The sequence below is a fragment of the Astyanax mexicanus genome, chromosome 3, assembly GCF_023375975.1.
Source record: "Astyanax mexicanus isolate ESR-SI-001 chromosome 3, AstMex3_surface, whole genome shotgun sequence".
Classification (NCBI taxonomy): domain Eukaryota; kingdom Metazoa; phylum Chordata; class Actinopteri; order Characiformes; family Acestrorhamphidae; genus Astyanax; species Astyanax mexicanus.
The window spans coordinates 65,228,582-65,255,000 of record NC_064410.1 but is presented as its reverse complement, the minus strand read 5'-3'; the positions used below and the strand labels follow the sequence as shown (position 1 = coordinate 65,255,000).

General features: G+C 40.1%; 1 protein-coding gene across 1 annotated transcript in view; it reads left to right on the top strand.

The window, feature by feature from the left end:
• Positions 1-26,161, top strand: part of bop1 (BOP1 ribosomal biogenesis factor) — a gene marked incomplete at its 5' end in the record, with an annotated part of 26,844 nt that extends 683 nt beyond the window's left edge. The window contains 12 exons of the mRNA XM_049475932.1: positions 3,289-3,406; positions 6,717-6,818; positions 8,719-8,931; positions 12,170-12,331; positions 13,071-13,151; positions 15,525-15,594; positions 21,089-21,221; positions 21,674-21,854; positions 23,244-23,535; positions 24,813-24,897; positions 25,029-25,136; positions 25,644-26,161. Coding sequence (XP_049331889.1) covers positions 3,289-3,406; positions 6,717-6,818; positions 8,719-8,931; positions 12,170-12,331; positions 13,071-13,151; positions 15,525-15,594; positions 21,089-21,221; positions 21,674-21,854; positions 23,244-23,535; positions 24,813-24,897; positions 25,029-25,136; positions 25,644-25,797 — 1,699 coding nt within the window. The remainder of the gene's footprint in view (positions 1-3,288; positions 3,407-6,716; positions 6,819-8,718; positions 8,932-12,169; positions 12,332-13,070; positions 13,152-15,524; positions 15,595-21,088; positions 21,222-21,673; positions 21,855-23,243; positions 23,536-24,812; positions 24,898-25,028; positions 25,137-25,643) is intronic.
• Between the last annotated feature and the right edge of the window lie 258 nt (positions 26,162-26,419).

The following is a 26,419-nucleotide window of genomic DNA, read 5'->3' as shown; positions in this document are numbered from 1 at the left end:
TAACCGATCATTAATACTTCACAACTACAGTACAGAACACACCACCCTGCACAGCTTATCAATAACCGATCATTAATAACCGATTATTAATAACCGATTATTAATAACCGATTATCAATAACTCATTATTAATACTGCAGAACTACAGTACAGAACACACCACCCTGCACAGCTTATCAATAAAATACAATTGTGTGTATTTTTAGGAGATTGTGTGTGTAATATTAGGTTTTGTGTGTAATTTTAGGGGGTTTTGTGTGTAATTTTAGGGGGTTTTGTGTGTAATTTTAGGGGGTTTGTGTGTAATTTCAGGGGGTTTGTGTGTAATTTTAGGAGATTGTGTGTGTAATTTTAGGGGGTTTGTGTGTAATTTTAGGGGGTTTGTGTGTAATTTTAGGAGATTGTGTGTGTAATTTCAGGAGGTTGTGTGTGTAATTTTAGGAGGTGTTGTGTGTATTTTAAGGAGGTTTTGTGTAATTTTAGCAGGTTTTGTGTGTAATTTTAGGAGATTGTGTGTGTAATTTTAGGAGATTGTGTGTGTAATTTTAGGAGGTTTTGTGTGTAATTTTAGCAGGTTTTGTGTGTAATTTTAGGAGATTGTGTGTGTAATTTTAGGAGATTGTGTGTGTAATTTTAGGAGGTTTTGTGTGTAATTTTAGGGGGTTTTGTGTGTATTTTTTAGGAGATTGTGTGTATTTTTAGGAGGTTTTGTATGTAATTTTAGGGGGTTTTGTGTAATTTTAGGGGGTTTTGTGTGTAATTTTATGAGGTTTTGTGTGTAATTTTAGGGGGTTTGTGTGTAATTTTAGGGGGTTTGTGTGTAATTTTAGGGGGTTTTGTGTGTAATTTTAGGGGGTTTGTGTGTATTTTTAGGGGGTTTGTGTGTAATTTTAGGGGGTTTGTGTGTATTTTTTAGGAGATTGTGTGTAATTTTAGGGGGTTTGTGTGTAATTTTAGGAGATTGTGTGTAATTTTAGGGGGTTTGTGTGTAATTATAGGGGGTTTGTGTGTAATTTTAGGAGATTGTGTGTAATTTTAGGGGGTTTGTGTGTAATTTTATGAGGTTTTGTGTGTAATTTTAGGAGATTGTGTGTAATTTTACGGGGTTTTGTGTGTAATTTTAGGGGGTTTTGTGTGTAATTTTAGGAGATTGTGTGTAATTTTAGGGGGTTTTGTGTGTAATTTTATGAGGTTTTGTGTGTAATTTTAGGAGATTGTGTGTAATTTTAGGGGGTTTTGTGTGTAATTTTATGAGGTTTTGTGTGTAATTTTAGGAGATTGTGTGTGTAATTTTAGGAGATTGTGTGTGTAATTTTAGGGGGTTTGTGTGTAATTTTAGGAGATTGTGTGTGTAATTTTAGGGGGTTTGTGTGTAATTTTAGGGGGTTTGTGTGTAATTTTAGGGGGTTTGTGTGTATTTTTAGGGGGTTTGTGTGTAATTTTACGGGGTTTGTGTGTAATTTTAGGGGGTTTGTGTGTATTTTTAGGGGGTTTGTGTGTAATTTTAGGGGGTTTTGTGTGTAATTTTATGGGGTTTTGTGTGTAATTTTATGAGGTTTTGTGTGTAATTTTAGGGGGTTTGTGTGTATTTTTAGGGGGTTTGTGTGTAATTTTAGGGGGTTTGTGTGTATTTTTAGGGGGTTTGTGTGTAATTTTAGGGGGTTTGTGTGTAATTTTAGGAGATTGTGTGTGTAATTTTAGGGGGTTTGTGTGTAATTTTAGGGGGTTTGTGTGTAATTTTAGGGGGTTTGTGTGTACTTTTAGGAGATTGTGTGTGTAATTTTAGGAGATTGTGTGTGTAATTTTAGGGGGTTTGTGTGTATTTTTAGGGGGTTTGTGTGTAATTTTAGGGGGTTTGTGTGTATTTTTTAGGAGATTGTGTGTAATTTTAGGGGGTTTGTGTGTAATTTTAGGAGATTGTGTGTAATTTTAGGGGGTTTGTGTGTAATTATAGGGGGTTTGTGTGTAATTTTAGGAGATTGTGTGTAATTTTAGGGGGTTTGTGTGTAATTTTATGAGGTTTTGTGTGTAATTTTAGGAGATTGTGTGTAATTTTACGGGGTTTTGTGTGTAATTTTAGGGGGTTTTGTGTGTAATTTTAGGAGATTGTGTGTAATTTTAGGGGGTTTTGTGTGTAATTTTATGAGGTTTTGTGTGTAATTTTAGGAGATTGTGTGTAATTTTAGGGGGTTTTGTGTGTAATTTTATGAGGTTTTGTGTGTAATTTTAGGAGATTGTGTGTGTAATTTTAGGAGATTGTGTGTGTAATTTTAGGGGGTTTGTGTGTAATTTTAGGGGGTTTGTGTGTAATTTTAGGGGGTTTGTGTGTATTTTTAGGGGGTTTGTGTGTAATTTTAGGGGGTTTGTGTGTAATTTTAGGAGAGTTTGTGTGTAATTTTAGGGGGTTTGTGTGTAATTTTAGGGGGTTTGTGTGTAATTTTAGGAGATTGTGTGTGTAATTTTAGGAGATTGTGTGTGTAATTTTAGGGGGTTTGTGTGTATTTTTAGGGGGTTTGTGTGTAATTTTAGGGGGTTTGTGTGTATTTTTTAGGAGATTGTGTGTAATTTTAGGGGGTTTGTGTGTAATTTTAGGAGATTGTGTGTAATTTTACGGGGTTTGTGTGTAATTATAGGGGGTTTGTGTGTAATTTTAGGAGATTGTGTGTAATTTTAGGGGGTTTGTGTGTAATTTTATGAGGTTTTGTGTGTAATTTTAGGAGATTGTGTGTAATTTTAGGGGGTTTTGTGTGTAATTTTAGGAGATTGTGTGTAATTTTAGGGGGTTTTGTGTGTAAGTTTATGAGGTTTTGTGTGTAATTTTAGGAGATTGTGTGTAATTTTACGGGGTTTTGTGTGTAATTTTATGAGGTTTTGTGTGTAATTTTAGGGGGTTTGTGTGTATTTTTTAGGAGATTGTGTGTAATTTTAGGGGGTTTGTGTGTAATTTTAGGGGGTTTGTGTGTAATTTTAGGGGGTTTGTGTGTATTTTTAGGGGGTTTGTGTGTAATTTTAGGGGGTTTGTGTGTAATTTTAGGGGGTTTGTGTGTAATTTTAGGAGATTGTGTGTGTAATTTTAGGGGGTTTGTGTGTAATTTTAGGGGGTTTGTGTGTAATTTTAGGGGGTTTGTGTGTAATTTTAGGAGATTGTGTGTGTAATTTTAGGAGATTGTGTGTGTAATTCTAGGGGGTTTGTGTGTATTTTTAGGGGGTTTGTGTGTAATTTTAGGGGGTTTGTTTGTAATTTTAGGAGATTGTGTGTAATTTTAGGGGGTTTGTGTGTATTTTTAGGAGAACGGTTCAGGATAAGATGACGGGTTCAGATGTTCGTCTGTCGGATGAGCAGGTGGATCTGGTGCATCGTCTGCAGCACGGCAAATTCGGAGATATTAACTTCAACGAATACGAGGTAACACACACACACACACACACACTACACACACACACACACTACACACACACTACACACACACACTACACACACACTACACACACACTACACACACACTACACACACACTACACACACACACACTACACACACACACTACACACACACTACACACATACACACACACACTACACACACACACACACACACACACACACACACACACTACACACACACACACTACACACACACTACACACACACACTACACACACACACACACACATACTACACACACACACTACACACACACTACTCACACACACACTACTCACACACACACACTACTCACACACACACACACACTACTCACACACACACACACTACACACACACTACACACACACACACACACACACACACTACACACACACACTACACACACACTATACACACACACACTACACACACACACTACACACACACACACACACTACTCACACACACTACACACACACACTACACACACACTACACACACACTACTCACACACTACACACACACTACACACACACACACACACTACACACACACACACTACTCACACACACACACACTACTCACACACACACACACACACACCACACACACACACTACTCACACACACACACACTACTCACACACACACACACTACACACACACTACACACACACACACACACTACACACACACACTACTCACACACACACACACTACTCACACACACACACTACTCACACACACACACACTACTCACACACACACACTACTCACACACACACACACACACACACTACTCACACACACACACACTACTCACACACACACACACTACTCACACACACACACTACTCTCACACACACACACACACACACACTACTCAAACACACACACACTACTCAAACACACACACACTACTCACACACACACACACTACACACACACACACACTACACACACACACACACTACACACACACTACACACACACACAAACACTCACTACACACACACGCACTACACACACACACACACACACTCACTACACACAATACACACATACACACACACACACATTTATACACTCAGGGTTCCTCAGTCTAGCGCTATTAGGTGGCATTTACATCCCTCTAGCAGTGCGGTTAGCGGCTAATGCTAATGCTGCTGCACCCAGCCTTAGTGCTGGAGAACCAAAACTCTCCCTTTAGACAAAATACTGTAAATCTGAGCTAATTGTAAAAAAACAGAAGCTCTTTATTGTTTACTGTTTCCAGGAGAGAAATGTGTAGCTTAATGTCCAGCACTCGATTCATTTAAATTTAAAAGAATTACGAGAAGTTTTGTTTAATTATTAGGCGCTTCTCCATTAGAAAGGAAACATGGCGACACTTTAGCTCACTTTGATGTAGCGTTCTTACTAGTGTTGCGTAATATAATATTATTTAATTTTAATCCAGTGCGTTTTATAGTCTGAAATATACAGTACATATATATTAATTTAATTCAGACAGATGAGCGTTGCTGCGGTGCTGCTGTAACAGCTGTAACAGTGTGTTTCAGTTCTGCGGTCGCTCCGGTTCCGCGGTCGCTCCGGTTCCGCGGTCGCTCCGGTTCTGCGGTCGCTCCGGTTCTGCGGTCGCTCCGGTTCCGTGGTTGCTCCGGTTCCGTGGTTGCTCCGGTTCTGCGGTCGCTCCGGTTCCGTGGTTGCTCTGGTTCTGCGGTCGCTCCGGTTCTGCGGTCGCTCCGGTTCCGTGGTTGCTCTGGTTCTGCGGTCGCTCCGGTTTGGGGGTAAATCCTGCAGCTGGTTCTGCGCTCGGCTCATGCTGTAACGTCTCCATGCCGTCATGCTCATTAGCGGCTGCGCTAGTGTTGTTTATTAGCCTGGTGCTAATTGTCCGTTAGCTTCTGCTGCAGGATAACAGGCGGTGTGCAGTGAGACAGGGTTTACAGGGGATTATGGGTAGAGTCTGGTCGTCTGTGTTGTGGGGGCGGGGTTATGTAAGGCTGAGGGTGTTGTTCTGTAGATGTTGATGATCCAGATGTTCTGGTTTGTGTTTAACAGACGTCTGTTATTAATTCTACAGTTTAACTCTGATCCTCAGAGTTACTCTCTGTATCTGCTGATCTAATCAACAGCAGCACTGATCTCAGATCAGATCAGAACACTGTTTATAAGTCGTAAGGTGTGTCATGATGCTCATCACTATCTTACCGCCCACCAACAGTGTATATTCACTCCTTCCTCCTGCCTGGTTTAAACAGCAGCAGATCTTCTGAATAGATCTACACTGATGGACGTGGTGTTCTGGAAATGAGGTGTGTTCAGGTACATTTCTGGAGTTTTGCTTGTTTATCTTGGTAACAGAAAACACAGGAGCTCCACTGACCGAATACAACCTAGACAGACGCCAACAGTCAGACGTTCATCGCTATCTCGGTAACACAGGCGCTGTGACGTTGTGTTCAGAGATTTGAGAATTACCACTCATCTTTTAGTGTTTATACATATTTTTAAACACAGAACATGGTAGGAGGAGAAAAAGGAAATTTTACCATTATAAACACTACCAATAATAATATAAAATCAATAATCACAGCAATAATCATAAAAACAATAAATACAGAATAATAATAACGATTAAAAACATACTATTATAGGAGGCTCTGAGTGGTCCAGCAGTCTAAAGCACCGTCAGTATTATCAGGAGATCGCTGGTTTAAATCCCGGTCATGCAGCTTGCCATCTGCTGCCAGAGCCCTGAGAGAGTACAGCTGTCCGTGCTCTCTCTGGGTGGGTACAGTACAGTAGATGGCGCTCTTCACTCCTAGGGTGATGTGGATCAGCACAAGGCTGCGTCTGTGAGCTGATGTATCAGAACCGAGTCGCTGCGCTTTCCTCCGAGCGTTAGCACTGTGATGCTACTCGGCAAAAAAGGTTCAAAAAGAGGCGGAGTCTGACTTCACATGTGTCGGAGGAGGCGTGTGTTACCCTCCTGGTGTTGGGGCATCACTAGTGATGGGGGAGTCCTTAGAGTGGGTTGGGTAATTGGCTGCTTAAATTGGGAAAAAAAATAGGATAAAAAATAGAAAATATAGTGAGTAACTAATATTATTTACATTTGTTTATATCCATTTTTATTTTTCTGCTTCGTGAGCCGGAGGGTGTTTCTTAATAAACTGAAAAATCAGTATAAATGATAAGTGATGAATCACTGTTATCAGTTGTGTTGTTGTTATTTATGTATCGTATTAATTTCTCTGAATCTCTTTGATGTTTGTGTTTCTCCAGCCGGCGATTGATTTCTTCAGTAATGAGGTGATGATTCACCCGGTGACCAACCGACCTGAAGACAAGCGCAGCTTCATCCCCTCCCTGATCGAGAAAGAGAAGGTAAGACTTCATCTGTAAATACAATAAGAATAAGATTTCACTTAAAAATGATGAGTTTCTTTGATTTTACCAAATTGAAAAAATATAATCAAGAGGAAGATGGATGATCACAAACCATCAAACCACCAAACTGAACTGCTTGAATTTTTACACCAGGAGTAAAGCAGCATAAAGTTATCCAAAAGCAGTGTGTAAGACTGGTGGAGGAGAACATGATGCCAAGATGCATGAAATTAAAACTGTGATTAAAAACCAACCAGAGTTATTCCACCAAATATTGATTATTTCTGAACTCTTAAAACTTTATGAATATGAACTTGTTTTCTTTGCATTATTTGAGGTCTGAAAGTTCTGCATCTTTTTTGTTATTTCAGTCATTTCTCATTTTCTGTAAATAAATGCTCTAAATGAGAATATTTTTATTTGGAATTTGGGAGAAATGTTGTCTGTAGTTTATAGAATAAAACAACAATGTTCATTTTACTCAAACATAAACCTATAAATAGTGAAATCAGAGAAACTGATTCAGAAACTGAAGTGCTCTCTAGAGCTGTAGATATATATATATATATATAGTTTCTGTAATTACTGCAGTTTAGTAACATATATAACACAGATCAGCTATAGAGGAGGAGCCGGGGTTCAGGGGGCGGGGCTTCTGCTGCTGTACTCCATTACCCATAATGATTCCCACACTGCACCTCTCTCTATTATTATTATTATTATTAGTAATGATCTGCTGAAACTGGAAGCTTAAAGAAACTCAATCCTGCTGAGTTTAAAAAAATCTTTAGATAAAGAAGAAAAAACACTTTAAACACAATATAATATACTGTAGAGTACCAGTCTCAAATTACACACTTTATTCTGTGTTTTTATATTTGGTTTCTCTACACAGTAAATGAATAGTAAAGTGATCTATCAGATTATGAAGGAACACATAATGAATCATGTAGTAACTTAAAAACAGTGTTAAACTAACTAAAATACTCTGTGAAGTATTTAGATACTCTTATCTGAGGAGCTGTTTGTTAACTTGTGGTTTCTGAGGCTGGAAACTCTGATAAACTCATCCTGTACAACAGAGGAAACTCTCGCTCTTCCTTTCCTGGGGTGATTGTTGTTGAGTAGTTGTTTCTTCTCATAACCTGGATTCGAACATTACTCAAATATTCACTATTCACTGTATACCTGTAACTCTACCTCTTCACTACTTTACTTTAACTGATGCTCTCAATCTTTACATTAAGAGACAAGAAATTCAAGTAATTAACTCTTGATGAGTTCAGCACAGCTGTTAACTGAAAGCCTGAATTCCAGGTGACTCTACCTCATAAAACTGACTGAGAAAATCCAGCAAAGATGTTCAAAACATAACAGAACTGCTCTCCACAGAGCCGGAACTGATTAGAGTATTGTGCTGTATTTAGTTAATTTTTGTTCATTGTTAGTAATTAATTATAGATTATTAGTTATAGATTATTAATGATTGATTATAGATTATTAATGATGGATTATTGATTATTAGTCATAGATTATTAGTTATAGATTATTAATGATAGATTATTGATTATTAGTTATAGATTATTAATGATGGATTATTGATTATTAGTCATAGATTATTAGTTATAGATTATTAATGATAGATTATTGATTATTAGTTATAGATTATTAATGATGGATTATTGATTATTAGTCATAGATTATTAGTTATAGATTATTAATGATAGATTATTGATTATTAGTTATAGATTATTAATGATGGATTATTGATTATTAGTCATAGATTATTAGTTATTAATTATTGATTATTAGTCATAGATTATTAGTTATTAATTATTGATTATTAATGATAGATTATTGATTATTGGTTAATGGAAGCGTGGTGTTGTTGCTGCAGGTGGGGAAGTTGGTTCATGCGATTAAGATGGGGTGGATTAAACCCCGCCGGCCCAAAGACTCCGCCCCCCTGTACTACGACCTGTGGGCTAAAGAGGACCCCAACTCCATCCTGGGACGCCACAAGATGCACGTCCCCGCCCCCAAGATCAGACTCCCGGGACACGAGGAGTCCTACAACCCCCCACCTGAGTACCTGCTGACCGAGGAAGAGGTCCCGCCCCCCACACACACACACACACTATACACACACCACACACACCACACACACTATACACACACACACTATACACACACCACACACACTATACACACACTATACACACACTATACACACACCACACACACTATACACACTATACACACACTATACACACACACACACACTATACACACACTATACACACACACTATACACACACCACACACACTATACACACACCACACACACTATACACACACACACACACTATACACACACTATACACACACCACACACACTATACACACACCACACACACTATACACACACCACACACACTATACACACACACACTATACACACACACACACACTATACACACACCACACACACTATACACACACCACACACACTATACACACACCACACACACTATACACACACACACTATACACACACACACACACTATACACACACCACACACACTATACACACACCACACACACTATACACACACCACACACACTATACACACACACACTATACACACACACACACACTATACACACACACACACACTATACACACACCACACACACTATACACACACACACTATACACACACACACACACACTATACACACACCACACACACTATACACACACCACACACACTATACACACACACACTATACACACACACACACACTATACACACACACACACACTATACACACACACACTATACACACACACACACACTATACACACACCACACACACTATACACACACCACACACACACTATACACACACCACACACACTATACACACACCACACACACTATACACACACTATACACACACACACACACACACACTATACACACACCACACACACTACACACACTATACACACACACACTATACACACACACACTATACACACACACACACTATATACACACACACTATACACACACCACACACACTATACACACACCACACACACTATACACACACTATACACACACACACACACACACACTATACACACACCACACACACTACACACACTATACACACACACACTATACACACACACACTATACACACACACACACTATATACACACACACTATACACACACACACACACTATACACACACCACACACACTATACACACACACTATACACACACCACACACACTATACACACACACTATACACACACTATACACACACCACACACACTATACACACACCACACACACTATACACACACCACACACACTATACACACACACACTATACACACACACACACACTATACACACACACACACACTATACACACACCACACACACTATACACACACACACTATACACACACACACACACTATACACACACCACACACACTATACACACACCACACACACACTATACACACACCACACACACTATACACACACACACACTATACACACACCACACACACTATACACACACTATACACACACACACACACACACACTATACACACACCACACACACTACACACACTATACACACACACACTATACACACACACACTATACACACACACACACTATACACACACACACACACTATACACACACACTATACACACACACTATACACACACCACACACACTATACACACACACTATACACACACCACACACACTATACACACACCACACACACTATACACACACACTATACACACACACACTATACACACACACTATACACACACACTATACACACACACTATACACACACACACTATACACACACACACTATACACACACCACACACACTATACACACACACACTATACACACACACTATACACACACACACACTACACACACTATACACACACCACACACACTATACACACACCACACACACTATACACACACACTATACACACACACACTATACACACACCACACACACTATACACACACACACTATACACACACTATACACACACTATACACACACACACTATACACACACTATACACACACTATACACACACACACTATACACACACTATACACACACACACTATACACACACTATACACACACACACTATACACACACCATACACACACTATACACACACTATACACACACACACTATACACACACTATACACACACACACTATACACACACTATACACACACACACTATACACACACACACTATACACACACTATACACACACACTATACACACACCACACACACACTATACACACACCACACACACTATACACACACACTACACACACCACACACACTATACACACACACTATACACACACACACACACACACACTCAGGCAGTGCCGGAGCTCCGCCCCCTGGTTCAGGGATTTGCCTGAGGGAGATTTGATTATTATTTGCATGTAAAGCGTAAATAATTAGAACAGGTGCATCTTTACCAAACGCTCAACTTCCCAAAACCAAACATCACTTTACCCCAAACACCCGACTCTATACAGCACTCTGCTCTCTCACAACTATATACATACATACATACATATATATATATATATATACAGCTCTGTAAAAAATAAGATTTCACTTAAAAATGATGAGTTTCTTGATTTTATCAAATTAAAAACCTCTGGAATATAATCAAGAGGAAGATGGATGATCACAAACCATCAAACCACCAAACTGAACTGCTTGAATTTTTACACCAGGAGTAAAGCAGCATAAAGTTATCCAAAAGCAGTGTGTAAGACTGGTGGAGGAGAACATGATGCCAAGATGCATGAAATTAAAACTGTGATTAAAAACCAGGATTATTCCACCAAATATTGATTATTTCTGAACTCTTAAAACTTTATGAATATGAACTTGTTTTCTTTGTATTATTTGAGGTCTGAAAGCTCTGCATCTTTTTTGTTATTTCAGTCATTTCTCATTTTCTGTAAATAAATGCTCTAAATGAGAATATTTTTATTTGTAATTTGGGAGAAATGTTGTCTGTAGTTTATAGAATAAAACAACAATGTTCATTTTACTCAAATATAAACCTATAAATAGCAAAATCAGAGAAACTGATTCAGAAACTGAAGTGTATATTTATTATACAGAGCTGTAGTGTTCATACTGCTATTTTTCAGATGTACTGGTTTTACTGGTTTTACTGGTTTTAGTGGTGAAATGATGTTGACTCCAGTATGCTGGTGTTTGTAGAGACTGGCCTGGGAGCAGCAGGACCCGGAGGAGCGGAAGCTGAGTCTGCTGCCACAGAAGTTCCCGAGTCTGAGGGCAGTGCCAGCCTTCACCCGCTTCATCCACGAGCGCTTCGAGCGCTGCCTCGACCTCTACCTGTGCCCCCGCCAGCGCAAGATGAGGGTACCACACGCCACCGCTGACATCATCCCCATCATTACATCATCACATCATTATATCATAACATCACTGCATCATTAAATCACTACCTCACAACATCACATCAGTACATCATTACTAACATCTCACACCATTACATCATCAGATCATTACATCATCAGATCATTACATCATCAGATCATTACACTAATTTCTTTATAACACACTCAGGTTCAGTTAACTCATATATAAAACTACAGCTCACACTTTACTGAGATCTTCTCAATAAAATAATAATCTCTTTCTCTCACTCTCTCTCTCACTCTCTCTCTTGCTTTCTCTCTCTTTCTCTCGCTCTGTCTCTCTCTGTCTCTCTCTCTCGCTCTGTCTCTCTCTCTCTAGCTCTATATCTCTCTCTCTCGATCTCTCTCTCTCTCGATCTCTCTCTCTCTCGCTCTCTCTCTCTCGCTCTGTCTCTCTCTCGCTCTGTCTCTCTCTAGCTATGTATCTCTCTCTCGCTCTCTCTCTTGCTCTCTCTCTCTCTGTCTCTCTCTCTTTCTGTCTGTCTCTCTTTCTCTCTCAATTTAATATAATTTAAGGTGTTTTATTGGAACAGTGTGTTAAGTCTGGGTTTTTACAGTAAAGGAAACTGATTCAGAGATGAACCGTTTCTAGAGTTTAGGAATAGAATATAATAAAACAATGCAAATAATCAGTAAGTTTAAGTAATGAGATAAATTAACCAAATTTCTCTCTTTATCAGGTAAATGTGAATCCAGAGGATTTGATTCCTAAACTGCCCAAACCCAAAGATCTGCATCCGTTTCCCACAACCCAATCTCTGGTAAGATCATCAGATTCTGACCTTCATTTAAACTCTAAACTCTCCAGCCTCTGTTCACAGTTTACAGTTCGGTTATTGGGTGGTCGTTGGGTTATTGGGTGGTCATTGGGTTATCGGGTGGTCGTTGGGTTATCGGGTGGTTGTTGGGCTATCGGGTGGTTGTTGGGTTATTGGGTGGTTGTTGGGTGGTCGTTGGGTTATTGGGTGGTCGTTGGGTTATTGGGTTGTGTGTAGACAGTGTGTGAAGGAGTGTTGGGTTATTGGGTGGGTGTTGGGTGGTTGTTGGGGGGTTGGGTGGTCGTTGGCCTATCTGGTGGTTGTTGGGTTATTGGGTGGTTGTTGGGTTATTGGGTGGTTGTTGGGTTATTGGGTGGTCGTTGGATTATTGGGTTGTGTGTAGACAGTGTGTGAAGGAGTGTTGGGTTATTGGGTGGTCGTTGGGTTATTGGGTGGTCGTTGGATTATTGGGTTGTGTGTAGACAGTGTGTGAAGGAGTGTTGGGTTATTGGGTGGGTGTTGGGTGGTTGTTGGGTTATTGGGTGGTTGTTGGGTTATTGGGTGGTTGTTGGGTTATTGGGTGGTTGTTGGGTTATTGGGTGGTCGTTGGATTATTGGGTTGTGTGTAGACAGTGTGTGAAGGAGTGTTGGGTTATTGGGTGGTCGTTGGGTTATTGGGTGGTCGTTGGATTATTGGGTTGTGTGTAGACAGTGTGTGAAGGAGTGTTGGGTTATTGGGTGGTTGTTGGGTTATTGGGTGGTCGTTGGGTTATTGGGTGGTCGTTGGATTATTGGGTTGTGTGTAGACAGTGTGTGAAGGAGTGTTGGGTTATGGTGGGTTCAGGCTGCACTGGAAGCTGAAGTGGAATAAAGTGAATTACTGTATTTTGGGTGGTAGAGTTTTAAAGTGTTTTTAGAGTGAAGATGAAAGAGGAATATTCCAGTTTTAAACTGAGGTTATTCAGACGCTCAGGCTGTAAAAGCAGCAGCGTTAGTCTGTCGGTGTTGGACTGGGAGTAAAGGGCTGTAATAACTGGGTGGTAATGGATTAATGGGACGGAACTGTGACTCTTTCTCTCCCTAAAACACAACAGCAGCATCTGTCCTTAAATACTCTCTAAATTACGTTTTACAGCTTTAATTCCTTCAATCTTTCGTTTATTATTTAGTTTTTCATCCTAATGCAGAACTATAGAGAATTATCCTCTATCTGTTCTGTTTTAGGATTTATTAAATTAATGATAAATATAAAAGCAGTGTATCTGAGTGAAGAACTGAACTGTGGGTTTACTGTACATGAAGCTGCTTCTACAACTATAATATTTTTAATAAATTACATTTTAATCCAAGTTGATGCAGAACTGGACAAAAGCTAGAATATAAAAAAAAAACCTTTCTCAGCTTAAACTGTAAAAGCTTCACTGGAAAACGCTGTTCAGATACTTTATTTATTCCTCTTTTAACTAAAAATATGACGTGATTTTATTATGATCATCAGTATTGACCCACATTTACTACGAGTTTCCACACAAATAGTGCTGTTAATCCTGTTTATTCTGATGTTGTGCAGAAAGCTTTTATATAAAAACACTTTTATTCAGGTTTTGATGACTGTCTGTAAAATATGGCCGTTTTATTTTATGTCTGTAAGAAGATCTGTGATTCATATTGTTTATCATAAAAAATGTCAAAATATTTTTACTATATTTCCCGACCTGAATAGATCTCTGGAGTTCTTCTAGTGAGAAAGATTTTCATCATTTTGGGCCAAATATTCTTTGAATCCTTAATTAATGAACAAATAAATGAAAAAACATTCTTAATAAACAAAATATATGGTAAATAATAATACAGTATGTAGAGAAACAGATACAGAACAGATAAGATTGATAATGGGTGGTTGGTTTAGTGTAGTGGATAACACCACTACCTGCCAGTGAGATGATGATCACATCATGTGGGAGACTGGGGTTCAATTCCTGGTCTGGGTGGTGACTGGATCCTGTGTTACACCAATATGGATCTGTTCAGTTATAAAAACTCCACCAGTTAAAATAGTTCCATTGCTGCTCTGTTTGTTTGTAGCTGTTTGGTTTGTAAGCGCTGTATGGTTGCTAGGTTACCTGTAAGTGGGCGGAGTAATACATGGAGAGCTTCGGTTACAGTTCATTACTGGCTGATAACGGCACTCATAGAACTCCTCTCAAAGCAAATCATCTAACTGTGGTATAATAAACTGTAAATTATCTAATATTACTGTGAATTATTAGTTATAATTCAGACCGCAGTACAGTCTGAGATGAAGCTGCTGGGAGTTAATAACTGTAAATGACTGTCTGGTTGTGGTTCGGGTTCTGATGTTGTTCTGTTGTGCAGGTGTACCGCGGTCACTCCAGTCTGGTGCGCAGTATCAGTGTGGCCCCCGGGGGGCAGTGGCTGGTATCAGGTCAGTCTCTTTATTTCTGTTTATTAATATCATGTTTTATTGTTTTGGTGCTGCAGAACGTCGGGCTCTACAGAACCAGTGAACTAGAACTTCCAACTTCCTCCTACAATTCATCTCACACAAACACATGTATCTCCACACACACAGTTATTAATGCACAGTAATCTAGATGTGTGATCCACACACACACACACACACCTCAGATCCTTTACCAGTTGAGCTTCATCTGTTGTGTGGAGCTTCCCTGTTTTTTTTGTGAGTTAATACGGCTCAAGAATATTTTATAGATTTCAGTCCTTAATATTTAAATGCAAGCTAATGGTCATCTAGTGTAGCACCTTAGAATTATTTGAGTGGTACCAGCGGTATCAGTGGTATTGGTGGTACAGTTTGAGAACCACTGCTCTACAGAACCAGTGGAACCAGTGTAAATAACCCTCAGACGGACGGATCTGGACAGTGGGGGCGGGGTTATTATGGAGGTTCTTCAGAATGTTCTGGGTGTTGGTACCGCAGCTCTGAGTCCGGTCCAGAGGTTCTGATCTACACTCTGGTTCATGTTGGTGGGGAGGAACCAGCTACTGGACCAGGAGGACGAGGGTAAGTGGAGAAAAAGAAGAAGATGATGAAGATGATGATGAAGATGATGAGCGCATGGGGACACGGGGACCAGGGACGGGCCTGTGTTCTGCTGGGATGAATTAGAGCAGATAAATCAATCACAGATAGATTACGAGAGTCGTCCTCTCGTCTCTCCAGCCTGGATTTACTTTATTGGTGAAGTTTTACGGTTTTTGGCAGCGAGGAGTTTATTGTTAGTCGCTGTGGGAAGTCTGACGGGAGAGACGCTCTGTTCCTGCTGCTCAGTTTCATTATTAACGGGGTTTTGGGGGATTTTTGGAGTTTCTGTCCGTCGTAATTCAGACAATGACATCAAATAGCATTAGCATTAGCATTGGGCATCACAATATTTTAGGGTATTTCTGCAAAACAACACTCAAAAGTGTCGGCAAAATAATTGTGCACAATACAGTGCTGTCTGAGTCTGAGAGAGAGAGAGAGAGAGAGAGAGAGAGAGAGTACAGTAGATCATGCTGCTTCTCCATCAGCAGCCGGAGTCTGAGAGAGAGAGAGAGATACAGAGAGAGAGAGATACAGAGAAAGAGAGAGATACAGAGAGAGAGAGAGATACAGAGAGAGAGAGAGATACAGAGAGAGAGAGAGATACAGAGAGAGAGAGAGAGTACAGAGAGAGAGAGTACAGTAGGTGACTCTCTCTCTCCCGTTGTGATGATGGTTGGTACAGGCGTCTGTTAGCTGGTGTATATATTACATACCTGTATGATATTAGCGTGGGATTGGGACGCAGCCCGGCTCCTGGGGTCTGTAGGTGGTTTGCATGGTGAGGTTTAGGTTTTTCAGGAATATAAACTCTGGCAGCAATTGAGGATTTTCTCAGTAGGATTGAGCATCTGATTGTCGTTAGTCTCGGGGAAATAAACCGTATGAAAGGAGGTTCCGGGTCGGGTCGGTTCCGCCGCGCTCCAGTGAGGGGAACATTCGGGCCAAAGCCACAGAACCCCAATCATCTCCTGCAGAATGAAGCTGTGGTCGGGTTCTCCGGCCTAGATAACCAGATCATCTCCTCTATTACAAACTAAACACTGCAGATTAATCCTCTAATCCCTCTAATCCCGGTTTAAACTGGTCTTCACTGGATTAACATGCTAATGTTAATAATATTTAATATTTCATTAGACCTTCTGATCACGTTCTAGTAGATTTGTAGCTCCATATTAAATTCACATGGATGCAAAAATAAATATATATGATGAAGGACAGATGAACAATGATGCTTAAAACCTTTAAAAAAATATATAGGAGATTTAAATCAAACAAATATATTAAAAAATATAACACATGCTCATTTATTTATTGAGTAAAATGATGTGCTGATTTGGGATTATATATATTTGGGCCGTTCCACTGAATGGGTGTCATTTTCTTGTTGTAACTCAACAACCAATTAAATTTAATTTTAATCTCTGAATCTAATAACACATATATTTACCTATTAAAAACGTGTTGGTTGATCTCAGATAGCTTTACTTAATTTTTCACAAGGTTTCTCATCTGAAGATGTTTATAAAACTCGTGATATTTAAACACATGTTTAAAAGCAAGTCTACTAATTCCTTTAATTTTCTCTGCATGTTCAAATACTTGATATTAATCATAAAAAATCACTCCTGTTACTGGAACTGTTTTAAGTAAAAGGAATGAGTAACAGAAATACCGTGTGCAATAATAAAATATTTTTTTGTTGCTGTAGTGTATTCTTGAAATAAGTTTTTACGTCAGTGTTTTGTCATATCGCCAAGAATATTGTTAATGCAAAAATAGCATAAAAAAATCTTGATATTATTTTAGGGCCATATCGCCCACCCCTAAGCCAGAGTTCCTCCAGGCCGGTGTTCAGAACTGATCTACAGATACCAGAAACATTTAGTTCAGTTATTACTGAAAATAATACAGATACAGAGAACATACTTTTACCCTCATAAATATGCAATACTGGATCATTTTCCTCAATAGATAAATGAACATTTGACATTTGATTGATTTGATTGATTATTTCTATCTACTTTTTATCTGATGATGTTTTAGGTTATATTGATACAGTAGAAATCTAAAGGCTTTATAAACTGTAGATAAAGGTGAGGACAGAAAGAGAAGGAGATTAATTACAGGGTGGGGGCGGGGTTTGGAGGTGGAGTTTAGGGTGGGGGTTGGAGGCGGGTTTAGGGCGGGGCTTGTGTCGGTGGGAAGAGAGGCTGGCAGCAATTTAGAGGCAATATCTGCTCAGCCGTCCGTAACAAAGAACTCTATAAAGACCAGATGCAGAACCACTACAGTCAGAGCCGCGCTTTCGTCTCGCTGTAAAATATATTAAAGCAGTAATAAAAACTCCTTTCCCACAGTAAAAACCTCCCAGCCATTACACCCCCTCACCCCCAAGCCCCGCCCACTCTTCCCATAAGCCCCTGTGTTGTTGTGTTTGTGTACGTAATGGATGTATATGGTTTAATTAGGGTTCAGTAATCCTGCAGTTCAGCTGATCTGCTGCCAGCGGCTGTAAAACTCAGACTAATTTGTTCTGAAGAGGAAAAAGCTGTTTAAAGAACTTCAGTTTGTTTCTGGTTGATTTTGGAGATCTGGAGCTGAACTTTAACACGTTTTAAATACTGGGGTTTGTGTTGTTTAGCAGCGGTTAACGCTCAGACTGCTGCTGGTGCTGCTGGTAGTTGTAGTTGATGATGTGGGTATTTGTAGTTGTAATTGTTGTAGGAGTTGTGTTTGTTGATGTTGTATAGTGGTGTTGATGATGTTCTAATAGCGCTCTGCTTTTCTCTTATTCCACTGTAATCATGTTGTCGTGTAGTACAATATAGTCGGTGATGTTGGTTTTTCTAGTAGTTGTTTGTAGTTATTGTTATTCACCTCAATGCTCAAATTACATGAGTATTTCTACTCAAAGTACCTAGAGTAAATTTAATGTTTAATGTTCATGTTTGCACAGTTTAAATAATCCACTATTTAATAAACCAGATTGCTATAGTATACCAGGTGGTTTCTATGATGTTTCTCACTGGTTGCTAGGCAGTTTCTATGGTATTCCTCAGGTGGTTGCTGTGGTACCCCATGTGGTAGTTTGGGTGTTACAGTTGTATTTGAATTTATATTGTGATAAAAGAAGAGTCTTAAAATGTTCGTACGCAGTTTATTATTAATAAGTGAAAAATCTGCATAAATATGCTGATATGCGTAAAGAGTGGTTGAGAGATCAGGTGATCAGTTTTAGCACTGAACTCACTCTGTAAACTCCTCACACTGCTGTGCAGAGAGTGAGCGGTATATTGTATCCGGTGTGAAAGGCTGGTAGAGCGTATAGGAGTGTAATTCATAGTGGATCAGGGATATTCAGGACCGGATTCTGGGCCGCCGGGTCGGAGCGGTGCTGACCCGGTTTCTCCGCTGCTCTGCTGAATATAGAGCCGTCCATAAAGCAAAACCCCAAAACACAACTACTAATTAGAGGGGCGGAGCCTGCGGGTACGAGGGGTCAGCAGCCGGCGGTTCTGAGGCTGAGATCCGTCAGCCGTAAACACAGGAAGTGCTTAGTCCTGATCCGTACCGCCCAATAACACGCCACCATTCACTTGCTCACCCGGTCTCCAACCAGAACCAGGACCAGGCTGGAGTGTATCAGTGGATAGGACTGCGCTTTATATTTCTGAACATAAACTGCTTTATTTAATATAATTGATTTGACCCTCCTGTTTTGTTCTGGGTCAATTTGACCCGTTTTAAAGTTTGAAGATCTGGGAAAAATAGTTAAAAGTATTTTTTCAGTATGAAACTTCTTCTGCTTTATTACTGTAATCAACATATAAAAATGGTTCATCTCACATATTTGCAACAACCACCCCCTGCAAAAAAGTAATGTGTCAATATTATATAAAACTATTGTTTTATATGTTGGTCTTTCAAAAGTAATAAAGTAGAGAAACACAAAGTTTTTTATGAAAAACGAGTGAATTATTCTAATTGAAGCATTACTTGTTAGAGGAGAGGAACACTATTGCACTGAATATTGATAGAATAATTAGTAATGGAGTTAGTAATGAAATATTTACACTGTTTTTAAGGATTTTTTTGGTTTCTTTTGGATAATTTAACACATGCACCAGGTCAGACTGCCCCGGGAAAACCATTACTGTTCCTGATTAATGAACATAACAGGAGGGTTAATTATTAAGTATAATTGGATATGATCAGTAATACTACTTTACACTGAATTAAAGTATCGTATCTTCAGTGTTTCTCATGAAAATATAGAATAAAATATCTACAGAAATGTGAGGGGTGTACTTAGATACTGTATGTATATATGTATGTATATATGTGTGTGTATATATATATTTACTGTACTGTGCTGTACTGAACGTGTACACACAGGGTCCGGGTCGGGAGTGTGTAGAGTCGGGCCGGTCAGGTCGGGCCGGTTTACGCTGGTGACCACAGCTATGTGCCAGACGGACTCGGGTCCGGGCTGCCGGGGCGTCCCTGCTGCACTATATTGGTCACCGCGGTGCTCACTACTTAAAAAGTGATTATGGTTTCAGAAACCTTACACTCCGTCCTACACCCACAGGCCCCGCCCCCACCCGCCGGCCCCGCCCCCCGCCAGCCTGTTTATCCCTGTATTACACAGGCAGGTATAACTGTTTACTGAGGAAAGCTGTGTGATTATATACTGATCAGCCATAACATTAAAACCACTGGATTATATGGTATAATCCACACAGGGTATATGGAAAGATGTTTATTAAAAGGACAAAAAAAAAAGAGAGACAATAAGTTGAATCTGATTGGATAATATTAAAGTGGTGTAATCTCCTGACCCGTGTGTGTGTTGGTATCTCTGATCCAGGATCAGATGACGGTACGGTCCGGTTCTGGGAGGTCGCTACGGCGCGCTGCCTGAAGACGGTGGAAGTGGGCGGAGCCGTGAAGAGCGTGGCGTGGAGTCCCAATCCTGCGGTGTGTCTCGTCGCCATCAGCCAGTAAGATCCCTTTATTTACCCTCATTAATCTTCAGTATCTGCAATAAAGAGCTGAACAGAACAGTTTATTTCTGGAACATAATTTCATACAGAAGAAAATCACAATAAATACTGTTAGTGTTATTTTTAGACCATTTATTCCACTGATTTAATGGTAATTTTATAGAATAATAATGCAGTTACACCCTTTTAAAGAGCAGTGAGCTTTTAGTTAATCCAAAATTATGATTATTTTCGACAAACAGAAAAGTATAAAGCACAGTTCAGACTCTGAATATCTGTGGTATTTAGGGTTTATGTTCACACTGGGGTAAAGGGGAGGGGTGTGTGAAGCAGTGAAGAGATAGTAATGATGGTATCAGTGTAAGGTTGTAGAGGTTCCTAATGTAGTCGTCCTGTGAAGATCCTGATTGTGTGTGTGTGTGTGTGTGTGTGTGTGTGTGTGTGTACAGTGGGAACACGGTGGTTCTGATGAATCCTGGTCTGGGGGATCGGCTGATCCTCAGCGCTACTGATCAGCTGATCTCCTCGTATGAAGAGCCGACGGAGGTTAAAGATCAGCCGGTGGAGTGGAGCCTCGCCGAGGGGACAGAACACCAACAGGGCCAGCGGCTCATCCTCACACACCCCCGAGTACGTAACACACACACACACACACACACACTATACACACACACACCCCCGAGTACGTAACACACACACACCCCCGAGTACGTAACACACACACACACACACACACTATACACACACATTCCCGAGTACGTAACACACACACACACACTCTCACTATACACACACACACTCCTGATCTAAAGCTGATGAACTGAGATGGTGATTTGAGGTGATTTAATTGGGATGAGCTGGAGCTTCACAGCGTGAAGGAAAAGCAGCAGCTATTATTCAGCACCTCCAGAAACTCCTTCCTTCAAGATGCTGAGAAAACTATTCCAGATGACTCTAAATCATGAAGATACTGAGATTAAAATCTCACCAAGAGTCTGCAGATCTGAACTCAAACACACATCTGATACTTATTTACAAGAATCTAAAGTAGAAAATAAACGGATTCTGATTTATTATTAATAATAATTCAGCATGTGTTCCCGTACAGCTTTAATATAGTCTTTAATATTAAACTGGTACCACTTTAAAATTAGACTACATTTATAAAGGGTTTATAAATGGTTTATAATGAGTTTATTAATGGTTACTAATTAGGTTGTAAATGCCTTATAAATCATTAATAATCAGTTATAACACATACGTAGAAAGAGCAACGGTATAGATGGCTGTGTAATATAGTTCACTATTTGGCAAACAACAGGTCATTGTTGCCCTTTCTATGTATGTGTTATAACTGATTATTAATGATTTTTAAGACATTTACAACTTAATTAGTAACCATTAATAAACTCATTGTTAACCATTTATAAACCCTTTATAAAGGTAGTCTCATTTCAATGTGGTACCGTTAAATTTACAATGTAAACAAAAAATATAAAACAGAAAGAAACACACTGAATCACACCAAATTTTTGATGCTGCTGTAGCTGCAGACGTGCGGTATGAACAGGGACAGCTGATTCTCTGAGACGTGTGTGTGCTGAGATGATGTAAATGCTGTGAGTTTATAAAGAGCTCCTGGGTTTGGAGTCTGAGAGTGGGATTATGAAACTTCTGTTCCTGCGTTTCTCCTTCAGTGGAAGTTCCTCACGTGAGCCGGCAGCTCTTTAACTGCAGGAAAAAGCCGCAGAGCTGCGGTTCCTCTTTTTCCTGAAATGGAAAGAAATATAATCCGCCTCCAGCGTCCAATTAAAACTCCTGGAAAAAGAGAAGCCGCGTCCCGGTTGGCAGCCTGGCAGCGGCAGCATTAACAGCGGCAGTAAATCGGGCGCGGGGGGGCGGCTGAGGCTGTAATCGGATTAATGTCGGCGAGGATCCTGCAGAATGACTTTCACCTCTGACCTCCGTCTCGTAACTCTCTCTTTTTACTCTCTCTTTACTCCCTCTCTTCTTTCTCAGGCGGTGAAACAGGTGACGTGGCACGGTAAGGGGGATTACCTGGCCTGCGTGATGCCCGACGTCAGCAGCAATGTGCAGGTGGTGATCCACCAGGTGAGCAAGCGCCGCACGCAGAACCCCTTCCGCAAGAACAAGGGCATGGTGCAGTGCGTATCCTTCCACCCCATCCGGCCCTACTTCTTCGTGGCCACTCAGCGTCACGTCCGCGTCTACAACCTCATCAAGCAGGAGCTCACCAAGAAGCTCATGACCAACTGCAAGTGGGTCTCCAGCATGGCCATCCACCCGGGCGGTGCGTCTACTCTATTACACTTACAATCACATTAAATCACATTTACAATCACATTTATAACACTTACAGTGAAGTAGACTGCAGTTAAAATCAAATAAAATAAAAGTTGATCCAAAGGTTTGGTCCACATGGTGTGGTGGAGTTTGTAGGTGACTAAATCACGGCTGGGATGCACCAGTTTTGCGTACAGTATTTTTTGCACTATAAAAGCTCTTAAAATCTTAAAATTCTTTAATTTTCCCAAAAATCATCAGAGCTCCTTATAATCCGGTGCTCCTTATGTATGAATTCTATTAGTCAGGTATTAAGGAGCAGTAAAGACACTCCACTGAAGTACAGAGTTATACAGGAGTTTCAGTTTAGTTCTCCAGCACCCAGACTGGAGCAGCATTAGCATTAGCCGCTAACCATGCAGTATCATCAACCTGTAGCCTGCTGCTAACCCCGTCTGTCACTGCTGGAGCAGGTAACTGCTAATGCTAATGCTCCAGCCTTAGAGCTGGAGAAATCTGGAAATCTAATCTTACTGTAAATAAACTGTTTTCAGGAGAGAAATCTGTGTAGATTAACATCCAGCACTCATTTGAATTTAAAAGAAAAGTATATTTTTTCTTTATTACAGTTTTGTTTACTTAGCTTAGCTTTACTTAACTTAGTTAGATAACTTAGAAGTTTTTTTAGTGTCTCTTAAAACGTGCCTTATAATCCACTGTGCCTTATAGTGCGAAAAATATGATATATAAGTTTCTTCTCAAGTTTTGTGTAAATTCTCTGCACCACAAATCAATATGTGTCTAGTAACTACTAGTGACCGACTGTCACTTTTACATTATTAAAACACATGTATAACAGGATAATCAACATGTTACCATGGAAACATCTGTGTTGCCTTATAACAGCATGTCTTATAGGGTAATATATGGATTTGGTATATTATTATATATACCAAAAAAGAGCAATTATTACTAATAGAATAAAATAAAGAATAAAATAAAATAGATACATTTATGTAAATATAAATAAGAGCAGGAGAAAGAGTAGAAACTGTAGCAGGATTCTGCTCTTCAAGAATCAGAACGTTAACCTTTAAGTTCCTTTCAGTATCTAGAACTAGAGCTGCAACTAATGATTATTATTTTATTAGTCGACTAATCTGACGATTATGTGTTTGTTTAGACGATTAGTTGTGGAACAATCTGAATCACTTTTACAGGTGTAAACAGAGCCGTTATTACCTGGTTATTGGTGATTAATGTGGTTTTGTTTCTTGTTATCAGGAGATAACGTGATCTGCGGGAGCTACGACTGTCGGCTGGCCTGGTTTGATCTGGATCTCTCCACAAAACCCTATAAAATGCTGAGGTGCTAACTAACAGCTCTACTGACCCTGAGTCGGTCTAGAACATGTAGAAATGTGTTTTTATTATTATTATTATTATTATTATTATTTCATCACTTCTGACTGCTTCTGTTTTCTGTCTCTGGCCAATCAGGCACCACAAGAAGGCTCTGAGGGGCGTGGCCTATCACAGGCAGTACCCCCTGTTTGCCTCGGGGTCAGATGATGGCAGTGTTATCGTCTGTCACGGAATGGTCTACAAGTGAGTACCACCTCCACCACCCATCATATATCTCTCTCCCTGTCTCTCTCTCTTTCTTTTGCTGTCTCTCTGTCCATCTGTTTCTTTCTCTTGCTGTCTCTCTCTCTGTGAGAGTGTGTGTGTTGGTGCAGACGGTGGTAGTGAGTGAGGGCAGTTTGAGGTGCAGTAATGGAGCGTGCTCGGTTGAGAGTATTACAGGTCTCTCTGTATTCGGGCCGGAGGATGTGATGATGTTATTTTTGTGCTGGTTTTGGGAGCTACAGTCGGGCTGATGATGAAAATACTGCTGCCCATATTTCCAGTCCTGCTGCTTTTATTAGAACATAATCCTCCCGCGCTCAGCGCCACAGACAGGAAACAGCGTCTGCTGTCGTCTACACTAAACTCCATCAGCAGCCGGAGTCAGAGAGAGAGAGAGAGAGAGAGAGAGAGAGAGAGAGAGAGAGAGTGTACGGGTTGTCAGAATGTTGCGGAACTAATTTATTCTCCTTCCTGTTTCTCCTGCAGTGATCTGCTGCAGAATCCTCTGATCGTTCCAGTGAAAGTTCTGAAGGGTCACACCATCACTCACGACCTGGGGGTTCTGGACGTGGCGTTTCACCCCACCCAGCCGTGGGTGTTCTCCTCGGGGGCCGACGGCACGGTCCGGCTCTTCACCTAGTCCTAGATTTTTTTTTTTTCCTTTTTCCTTGTTTGTTTTTTTTTATTTTTACAAATTTTTGGACACCTGAAGCTTTTCACTTCTGGAATAATCAACAAAATAGAGACTCAAGTGCCTAAAGATAATGTTCCTGTTTTTGACAATGTGTGTTTTTTTTGTTTAGTTATTTTGTATATCGAATACCCTAAAGTAACCCTGCGTTCACATTATCGCTCACGTTACGCCGCCTGAAGTGTGTCGTGTGTGGGGGTTAGCATGCTGGCTAAACTAGCTAAATTAACTTCCCTTATTTTCTTTTACACAACAGTTTTTCTCTAAATTGTCCCTAATGTGTGCAAAGACGTCTTATATATATATATATATATATATATATAAAAAAAAAAAAGGTAGAGTAGAATCTATGGTTCTAATTCTGTCTTCCAGGGTCAGAACCGCACTGCTGAAGCTACAAACCATAAGTTTAGGGAGCAGAAGCTAGGACCCTCAAACTGCTAAAGCTACGATTGGTCAGAAGAAATGTTTGGGCCAGTTGGTTCAGAACGTAGCAACTAAAAGATCACCTGTCGCCTAAAGCTGGAACCATAGAACCTACTCCAGAACCTCTGAAGCAGAAACAGGTTTG